We start from the raw sequence: 10,675 nt of genomic DNA, 5'->3' as shown, positions 1-10,675 counted from the left end.
ATGTCTCCTGACTGAGCAGTCAAAGTCAAAAAATAGGTTAAAGCCATCCTCGAAGCAAGCTTTATCAGGGAACTGCCCTACACAACCTGGCTGGCTAACGTTGTGCTAGTCAAAAAGGCTAATGGAAAGTGACGGATGTGCATCGACCACACGGACCTGAATAAAGCCAGTCCAAAAGATGCCTTCCATCTACCGAATATTGACGGGCTGGTAGATGCCGCATCCGGCCACTAGTACCTCAGTTTCATGGATGCGTATTCCGGATACAATCAAATACCCATGTACCGACCCGACGAGGAGAAGATGGCCTGCATCACTCCCGACAGCACGTACTGCTACATAGTCATGCCTTTCGGCCTAAAAAACGCCGGAGCTACTTACCAAAGGCTCGTCAAAAAAATTTTCCAAAACCTGTCTGGGACCAAGCTGGAAGTCTACATAGATGACATGCTCGCCAAGATCGAATCCGGCGGGCAACTCATCAGCGACCCCGAGCTTATAATGAACACCCTAAGAAGACATCAAATGCACCTCAACCCGACAAAATACGCCTTCGAGATGGAAGCAGAAAAGTTCCTCTGGTTTCATGATCACGCTACGCGGTGTAGAAGCTAACCCCGAAATATGTAGAGTCGTCCTCGAAATGGCAAGCGCAAAAGATCTCAAAGACATCCAGAAACTTACCGGCCAACTAACCGCACTATCTCGTTTTCTCGGCGCGTCGGCCCAAAAGGCGAACCCTTTCTCCAAACTTATGAAGAAAAGGAACCCCCTTCAAATGGGAAGCGGAATGCGAAGAGGCATTCCAACATTTCAAGAAGTCCTAGCAAAACCCCCGGTTCTCGCTAAACCCCAAACAGGAGAGGTCCTCTACCTATACCTATCTATAACAGAGGAAGCACTCGTAGCAGCGCTTATCCGAGAAGACGAGAATAAAGCCCAGCGACCCATCTACTTCATATGCAAAGTCTTACAAGACACGGAATCGTGCTACTCACGCCTCGAGAAACTCACATTTTCACTCCTCATGACATCCCGTCGTCTCGGACAATATTTCCAAGCCCATCCCATTACGGTCTGAACCGACCAAGCGGTCAGGCAAGTCCTGCAAAAGCCCGACCTAGTCAAAGGAATAATCGGGAAAGGAGCCTACAAGCTCGAAAAACTCGACGAAACTGAGATCCCGAGAACCTGGAATGCCGCCAACTTACGGCGATATTACACGTAGGAACACTCCCTCCCTTAAAACTATGTCTTTCACTTATATTATTTTATTTTTCTTGTATTATTTTAGGGTACTTTTTCCCTCCCCCCAAAACAAAGGGTTTTAACGAGGCCCAAACTTAATAAAATTTCATTTAAAAATGTACTTGCCCTGCTTCGTCCCATATTGTTGTAACGGCAAAAAGAATAAAACGGATATCCAAACAACAAAATGGATATCTAAATAAGTAAACGGCTACTCGGGAATCGATCACCCCGAGGCCAATAAAACGGATATTCAAACAACAAAACGGATATCCAAATAAGTAAACGGCTACTCGGAAATCGATCACCCCAAGGCCAATAAAACGGATATCCAAACAAAAAAACGGATATCCAAACAACAAAACGGATATCCAAATAAGTAAACGGCTACTCGGGAATCGATCACCTCGAGGTCAATAAAACAGATATCCAAACAACAAAATGGATATCCAAATAAGTAAACGGCTACCCGGGAATCGATCACCGCAAGGCCAACAAAACGAATATCCAAAAAAAAAAAACAAAACAAAACGGATATCCAAACAACAAAACGGATATCCAAATAAGTAAACGGCTACTCGGGAATCGATCACCCCGAGGCCAATAAAACGGATATCCAAACAACAAAACGGATATCCAAATAAGTAAACGGCTACCCGGGAATCGATCACCCCGAGGCCAACAAAACGGATATCCAAAAAAAAAAAAACAAAACGGGTATCCAAACAACAAAAAATGACGGCCCGGGATCGATCACCGTGAGGCCAACAAAACGGAAATCCAAATAAGCTAAATAAAAAAAGTCTTGAAATCAGCCCACCAAGAGGCCTAAAATAAGTTCACAATAATGGCCTAGAAAAGGCCACACAAAACAAGCATGAGCTGACGGTCTTCCAACTCGCGGAAAATCGGACTGACCAACATCCCGCCAATCAGTGTAGGATGACGTCACGCCCTTTCTAGGCTCCTCACAGTCTCCCGAACTACAGAGAATTGGACTCTCCAAACAACTTAGCATTGAGACCAAGTATGCATGCTATCATGCTCCAGGGGCAACTGTTCCAGACCCGATCTCCGGGCCCTTCCTCGGAACGGTCATCAAACCCGGCATGTGATGAGACGCACAAAAAACGCGGTCCTCGCCTGACCATGAAACGGCTAGAAACTCCCCAAATTCTCGACCTTGATCGGAAAAACCAAACAACGATCTCCTTGCCAAACCACAACGGTGCGGAAAAGATTCCTCTAGCGATGAGACCGAGCACCCTCACTCTCTCGCTCCGGGGGCAACTGTTACGGATACGGCCCACGAATCCTACACCCAGAACGGTCCCCGAACCCGGTTACCAGGGTCTGACCCGCTTCGCCCTTCTAGAAGGCCCAGAACACTACAAGAAAATGAAACATTTGTAACAAAAACTTTGTAAAAAATTTAAAATTGTTACAAAAAATTATTTTTTTGTAACAAAAATTAATAATTGTTACATAATAATAATATTTTGTAACAACAATATAATTTGTTACAAAACGTTTTGTTATTTGTAACGATTTAATTTTTTGTTACAAATTATATTATTTTTTGTAACGAACCGGTGTTTTGTTGCAAAATTTTATAATATTTTGTAACAAAAGATGAAGTTGTTGCAAAAGTTCAAAATATTTTGTAACAAAATATTCATTTGTTTCAAAAATTCTAATTATTTTGTAACAAAAAATTAATTTGTCACAAAATTCAATATTGTTTGTAACAAATTATTTGTTTATCACAAAATATAAAAATTTTTATAACTAAAAAAATTTATTTTAAAATATTAAATCTTTAAGATAATTTTATTTTGTTTTAAAATTTAATTTTTAAAATATTATTTGTATTAATTAATTATTTTTTATAAAAAATTAAATATTAAATGATGAATTTTTAAAAATAATATATATTATTTTATATTTTTTTATAAAATTAATATATAATTTTTACAAATATTATTTTTGTTTCATTACCACTCTAAAATTTAACATATTTTTATATTTCAATAAATTTTTGAAAAACTTCCATAAAAATAAAATGTAGAGTTCTAATTTTTTTTCTCTACTAAAATCCTAAATCCACCATAACCCAACATTTATTATTAAGCTTGTAAAATTTCCGGTTATTAAAAAATAAATAATAAATTATTTATGATTTATTATAATTATTCATAATTTTATTTTCATAAATATTTAATACTATATACCCTAATATAATTAAAATATCCAATTCTCAATTTACCCAAAAATCTTTAATTTTACATTTTCTTCCAAAACAAATCCTAATTCTCAAATTAAAAATTTTAACCCCAATTTTATCCTAACTCTACCCACACTCACTAACTCACTCTTACTCATCCTAACCCTAAACCCTCCCCGCCCCACACAACACAAAAACGCGTACACACACAGCAAGAGAAAGGGAAGAACGGAGAGCGAAAGAAAGGAAAAGAAAGGGGGAAGCTGGAATCAAAGAGCAAGAGAAGGAGAGGGGGAAGAGGGAGGACGGCGCTGACGGGTATCACTGCCGCCGCGCTGTCGTGTCGCCGTCAAGAAGGGGGAGATGTTGAGAAAGAGGAAGAGTTGAGCGAGGAAGGAGCGCCACTGTGCCTCCATCACCGCCGTCAGTTCGCGTTCTGCTGTCGCCAAGGGAAGCCGTCGCCGTCATCATTTTCATCGCGAGTGGGTCGTTGCCAGCTTCCACCGCGTCGCATCTCCCATCACGGACAACGTTGAGGACGCGCAGGAGAGACAAACGCTTGGAGGGAGGAAGACCGAGGAAGAAGGAGGAGTCGCTGTTCCCGCTGCTGCGCCCAGTCTCCGTTTGTGGAGTCACCGTCGTCGCCGCTGTTAGGGGTTGTGTCACTGAGCCCCTGTCGCCGAAAAATAGCGCTGCCTCGCTGGGATCCACTGCCGGTAAGGGCATTCACCCCTTTGATTTTGATTTTCTTTAATTTCTGGGAATATTGTTGTCATTGATTTCCTTTTAATTTGTTTTATAACTAGTTAACTATAAATGTTTGTTATAAGGTGATTATGTTTTTAGCTGTTAGTGGCAGGGTAGCTTTATGGAGCTTCCTAAAAATTTGAAGTTGGTTTCATTTTTAGCTACTGAGTTGTATAGAATTAGGAGTGTGTTGTGTGTTGGTACTGGATTATTAGATTTGGAATTATCACTTCAAGTTAACTGTAGTTGGTTGTATTGTATCTTCCATCCTGGGACTGGAATATTTACTATTGTATTATTGTATAATATATAGTTTAGTATGTCTTGATATGAATAGAATCTTTTGCTTCAATTGTAGGCAGAGCAAGCTCAAATAAGTTACTTGATAACTTATATACGTTATTTGGTGTTTCATATCTATTCGGTAGTTGCTTTTTTATGTTGAAGATATTTTGTACTGAAGATTTTAAATAAGTTACTTGATATTTTCATGTGTTAGCTGACTTGCTTGGTACTGCCCTAAGTTGAAATGTGTGAAAAGGGATCGGAGTTGAGCCAAATAAATAATTGAAGTTAAGGTTTAACTAATTTAGTTATTGATCAAGATTTTAGTTTTAGTACTTAGAAAAATTTATTTGTTGAATTCATAGGTTACAAAAGAGCTAAAGCCAAATGAAGTATTATTACTATTATTATATTTTTATTAAGGTTCAAATGCCTGGTATCTTGGTATTTACTTTGAAATGCGGGTTATTTTATTTCTACTTGGTGTTTTGATCAGGCAAGTCAGAGCAGAGGTCTTTACTCCCTTTGTTAGATCATCCGGAGAAAGCTGAACTTGAGTTGGTACCTGACTGCTCAAATTCAACTGTCAAAACTAAACTCCAGTGCATCATGCTAATCCAAACTGATCTTTGGTAATAATTTTGTTGGTTATTTGAACACTTATCTTTATCTTTAAAAAAATTATTTTGGAAGTGCTATTATTTTAATTAGTTCTATTTTAGAATTAGGTATATACAGTAGTTATTCTGAGATTGTAGGGGATGGTGCTAGACTTTTATAGTTAGTGGAAATCATAGTGAACCTATATGCTTGAATTAAATATGCCACTCCTATCCTTTGAGATTATAGGGGATGGTGTTAGACTTTTATAATAAGTTATAAATATGCTTGCATTGCATAAGTAATGTATTTTTTGCTAAATGAAAATATGCTAGAGGAATTGTTTGGTATTGATACTAAAACAGCAAGCATAGTTATTCTATGTTTGCTTTCTTCACTTGACATATTCTTATAAAATTTTGTTTATTTGTGCTACTATAGGATCTTGCTCCTGAAGGTGTCTTTGCTGATGCTGTTCTTTGCAATTTGGTTCACCATCTGGTGATCATACACTTTCTCAGTTACATTGAGTTTATTTGCCTTCAATTAAACCCCAAGGGTTAAAATAAAAAGTAGAATACAAGAATCTTGTATTTGTTATAGTATTTGTAGACTCAGTGACATTATGAGTCCTTGTTTAAATATATTTTTGTCTTTGGATTCCGAATGTACATAGGGTTTTTTTCCTCTTCATGTAAATGGAATAAGGGTTTAGCGACCGATTTTTCTCCGATTTTCAAGAAAAATCGATTGCTAAATCGGTCGCTATTTTTGTAATTTTTTGTAGTGATATATCAATTAATTTAATAAAATACAATTTGGCAAATTATGTGTGTAATTTGTATTTAAAAACTTTTTATAAAATAAATATTATGCTTTTGTAACTAAAAGAATGAAAAATGTTACAAAATCAAGTTATATTTTGCAACAAAATTTTGTGATAGGAAAAATTATATTGTTACGAAAAAATCTCATTGGATAAAATTTGTTATTACTTTTGTAACAACTTTTGGTTTTTTTATCAGAAAAATTTGTTACAAAATATTAATTTGAATTGTAACAGTTTCATTTTTTGTTACAAAAACTTTTTGTAACGGGACATACTGCAACGGCCCCTTTTTTTGTTACAAAATTCTTTTGTTTCAAAATTTCGATTGTTTGTAACAATTTTTTTTGTTACAAATATTATTTTTTCTTGTAGTGGAACCAGCCCACTAGAGCTCCTAACCAACTTTCGAATTCAAACGTCTTCCTTATCTTAGCCAAATAAGATAAGATAAGATAAGATAATTCAAACGTCTCCCTTATCTTAGCCAAATAAGATAAGATAAGATATTCACCATCACCTATAAATAGAGGACCCAGGTCCCTCCAGGTATTCATTCATTCCTCACACCTTATACCTCTTAGATCCATTCTGACTTGAGCGTCGGAGTGTCTTTGCAGGTACCTCCCCCATTGCTCCAGTCAAATAATTCGGCATCCGCCTCGACCCGCAAGTTTCCGATCCATCTCTCCACCTGTACCGGAGGCATCCAGTACACGTTCCTTATCATCATCAGCAATAGTATTATGCGGTTGCACTTGGACACCAAACGACTGCTAGGAAACAATATTACACCAACATTAGAAAAAATAGGGAAAAATCCCATCATTCAAAAAATAATCAAGAGCATACACTTACAACATCGATTATGAGTTCTAGGTTTAGATTCTCCTGAGTCGAAACAGGAGGCAATGGACTGAACTCCTGTGACGGAACAACACAGCGAGGTGAAAATGGAAAGGTTAAGGCACTCCAGATTCTGTTCAACATACATTTTCAGGACAAAGAAATATTTTTCCTCACATAAGGACTTACCGTCGTTCTCGTTTGGGACCTGTGAATCGTCAAGCATATTGGCAAAGTTGTCTATCGCAATGGTCCTTGTCATCATAAACTCAGAATGCATGTTCCCTGATCCTTCAACGATGCCTTTTTGTGTAGTAAAGTTGTGTCTATTCTTCGGTAGCTTCTCCTCTTATGGCGTTTCATATAAATACACCCCAAAAGTCTCATTGCATCTTAGCAAGTACTTGAGAAATTCTTCAAATGACACGTTGCTTTATCATTCTTCTTTCTAACCACTGAGTACCCCCCAGTGGACATTTTGGCAATAGTTGCACTCATTTTATCACTTTTTCTTGAGTGAGATAAAAAGAAATGCTTACAATTTTTCACATCTTACCTAAACTTCAAACCTACTACATCACATCAACGTGTTGATCTAAATCTCATCATCGTATTGGCAAAGAGAAAGATGTGCCCCAACTCCACCACCACAAAGATCCCATTGCAAGATTTGCAACCTAACCTGAAACTTTCGGGACGAGATTTGATGTTGCACGTCTGTGGGGTTGTAGTAGTGTAGGATGGGAATATGTTGCATCTGTTGGTGCTTCGGGTGGGTTGCTGTTAATGTGGGATGATTTCATGTTCAAGATGAATAATTGTTATAAAGGGGAGAGATGGCTGTGTGTTGAAGGGGTCCTATTAAAGAATAATTTCAATTGTGCCTTCCTTTTGGTTTACGGTGCTCATGATAGAGAAGAGAAACTTGTTGTGTGGGAGGAGTTGAGTTATGTTGCTGGATTATGTCAGTCCCCTTGTTGCTTTATGGGAGATTTTAATGAGATTGTCCATGTACAAGAAAGAAAAGGTATAGATAGTTTAACAGTAGCTGCTGAAGAGTTTAAAGATTGGATACAAGATATGCAATTGGTGGACTTGCCGCTTAATGACCGTAAATATACATGGTTTAGAGGGTGTTCCTGTAGTCGGATTGACAGAGTAATGGTTAGCTTGGAATGGGTTGAGGAGTTTCCTGAGACCCGACTAAGAGGAGGACCAAGGGGTTTGTCAGATCACTGCCCATTGATAATGGAAGTTGCCAGGATAAGAGACGGCCCAAGACCTTTTAGAAGCCTTGACTCATGGTTTACTCATGAAAGTTTTCTCAGAATGGTTAAAGAAGAATGGAGGGATTTAGGGGAGATAAATATCATAGAGAAATTGAAGGCATTGACAGCTCCTCTAGAGAGATGGCACAAAGACAACTTTTAGGGCATGGATAAGAAAATTCTGCAGATTGAGGAAGAGATGAAGAAGCTGGATGATAAAGTCAGTAGCGGAGTGCATGATGGAACTCTGGAGGCGAGAAGGAAAGCGCTAGTGACCTATTGTGGGAGATGGTATGTCAGAAAAGAGTTGCACTGGAAACAAATGTCACGATTTCGGCATGTGAAGGATATGGACAAAAACACCAAGTACTTCCACCAGATAGCGTCCGCTAGAAGGCGGAATAACAGGATTGATGCTTTGATGATAAATGCGAGGTTGGTTAGGAACTCAGCTAGAATAAAGATTGCTATCAGAGAGTTTTATAAATAGTTGTATCATCAAGAGGATTCTCCTAAGGTGGGTTTCAGGGATAGATTAGTGATAAGGATATCTGAGGAGGAGTCTGTGGAGCTAGAGATCTTGCCATCAACTGAAGAGATTAAAGAGGCAGTGTGGGACTGTGAATCGTCTAAAGCTCCAGGTAGTGATGGGTACAACATGAACTTCATTAAGAGGTGCTGGGATGAGATCGGGTCTGAGTTTACGGCAGTTGTGGTTGCTTTCTTTCAGACAGCCAAGTTACCTAAGGACGCTAATACCACTTGGGTAGCTTTGGCTCCTAAGTTTGTCGGGGCCAAGGACATCAAGGACCTGCGCCCGATTAGCATGGTTAGTTCTGTGTACAAGGTGATATCCAAGGTGCTGGTCAGGAGGATGAGAGCAGTGATGCTAGGGCGGGTTGGGGAGACTCAGAGTGCGTTTGTCAAAGGTCGCAAAATACACGACGGGACACTCATTGCGTGTGAAACAGTGTATTGGCTCAAATTAAGAAAAGGAGGCAGCAATTATCAAGCTAGACTTTCAGAAGGCATATGATAGAGTTAAGTGGAGCTTTGTAGACATTGTCCTGCAGAAAATGGGGTTTGGTAGCCGATGGAGGGCTTGGGTTATGAAATGTGTGGGCACAACGTCTATGTTAGTATTGATAAATGGCTCACCAACAAAGCCGTTTATGATGGAAAGAGGCTTGCGACAAGGTGACCCACTATCTCCTTTCCTTTTTGTACTTGTGGTTGATGTTCTACATAGAATAATTGGCGAGGCAGTTAGAAACGGCCGTATTTCTCCTCTATTGGTTGGGGGGACAACATAGAATTATCGCATCTTCAGTTCGCAGATGACACTATTTTGTTCTGTCCGCCTGAGGAGGAGTCTGTCAAAAACTACAAGAGACTGCTACGTTGCTTTGAGCTGATGTCGGGATTGAGCATTAATTTTGACAAATCCAGTCTAATTCCAATCAATTGTGACCAACAATGGGTGGTTTGTATGTGCAAATTGTTGGAGTGCAAGGAAGCTACATTACCAGTTAGATACCTTGAAATTTCGTTAGGTGCTAATCCGAGATTGGTGAAGACTTGGAAGCCAATAATAGATAAGGTGGAAGAAAAACTAAGCTTATGGAAGTCAAAAGTGCTGAACAAGGCGGGAAAGCTGGTGTTTATCAAAGCAGTTTTAAATAGCTTACCAGTATATTACTTAAGTTTGTATAAGATGCCGAAGGTGGTTGTTGAAAAATTGATCTCATTACAGAGAAAGTTCTTGTGGAGTAAGGAGGATGGTAGTAATGGCATAGCGCTGGTTAGATGGAAAGTGGTTCAGGCTCCAAAAAAGCTAGGGGGTTTAGGTGTTGGAGATGCAATGATCCGGAATACAGCACTTTTATTTAAATGGTGGTGGAGGTTTTCGAAAGAGGAATGCCCGCTGTAGAAGAAAGTGGTCTGCTCTGTTTATAATCTGAATCCTAATGAGCTACTATCCACTCAGACATTACCTAGTAGAGGAGGTCCATGGAAGGATATCTGTCAACTACAGATCAAGGAGCAACATGTAAGGGAGAAGATGATAACTGGACTCACCATGGAGGTTGGCGATGGTAACTGGGAGGACGTTTGGTTATGTTGTGGTGCTCTAAAGGATAGGTTTCCAAGGCTCTTTTCGGTTTCACTTTAAAAAGGATCAGTCATTGGGATTGTGAGTTTTGGGATGGGATAGAGTGGATCTGGAACTTCCATTGGAGACGTGAGCTATTCCAATGGGAGTTGGAAATTGTTAATCAGTTGCACGATGCTTTGAGACCGGTTAAACTATCGGCAGATAGAGATGACAGGCTTGTGTGGAAGTTTGAGAGATAAGGTGTTTTTACTACTAACTCATTTGTGCAGGTGTTGCAGGAGGAAACATTACCAGAGGATATAACAAGTTATAGTTTCACCAAGACTATTTGGAAGGGCTTAGTTCCTCCAAGAGTGGAGCTGTTTGCGTGGTTTACCTTGATTGGCAGGGTGCATACGAAAGAGAGATTATGTCGACTTGGGATAATTACTCAGGAGGATAATATGTGTGTTTTATGTAAAAAGGATGTTGAGAATATTCATCACTTATTCCTGGGATGTGAATTTACTTGGCAG

The 10,675-nt window shown here is 39.0% G+C and overlaps 2 protein-coding genes across 2 annotated transcripts; both read left to right on the top strand.

Annotated features, from left to right (window-relative positions):
• The first annotated feature begins 643 nt into the window (after positions 1-643).
• Positions 644-1,081, top strand: LOC148578402 (uncharacterized). The gene has a single exon (XM_088503037.1). It carries the CDS (start codon positions 644-646, stop codon positions 1,079-1,081), a length of 438 nt encoding a protein of 145 aa, XP_088359163.1.
• Positions 1,082-7,562: 6,481 nt separating this feature from the next.
• LOC148578401 (uncharacterized) lies at positions 7,563-8,207 on the top strand. Its single transcript, XM_088503036.1, has one exon. The coding sequence runs from the start codon at positions 7,563-7,565 to the stop codon at positions 8,205-8,207; it is 645 nt and encodes a 214-aa protein (XP_088359162.1).
• Positions 8,208-10,675: the final 2,468 nt, after the last annotated feature.

Source organism: Arachis ipaensis, chromosome B1, assembly GCF_059453495.1.
Source record: "Arachis ipaensis isolate K30076 ecotype BB chromosome B1, ASM5945349v1, whole genome shotgun sequence".
In the NCBI taxonomy this organism is placed as follows: Eukaryota; Viridiplantae; Streptophyta; class Magnoliopsida; order Fabales; family Fabaceae; genus Arachis; species Arachis ipaensis.
This window is presented reverse-complemented; position numbering and strand designations above follow the sequence as displayed.

Coding starts and splice junctions, on each gene's coding strand:
- LOC148578401 (XM_088503036.1), top strand. CDS start 7,563: ATGTGGGATGATTTCATGTTCAAGATGAATAATTGTTATAAAGGGGAG.
- LOC148578402 (XM_088503037.1), top strand. CDS start 644: ATGGCAAGCGCAAAAGATCTCAAAGACATCCAGAAACTTACCGGCCAA.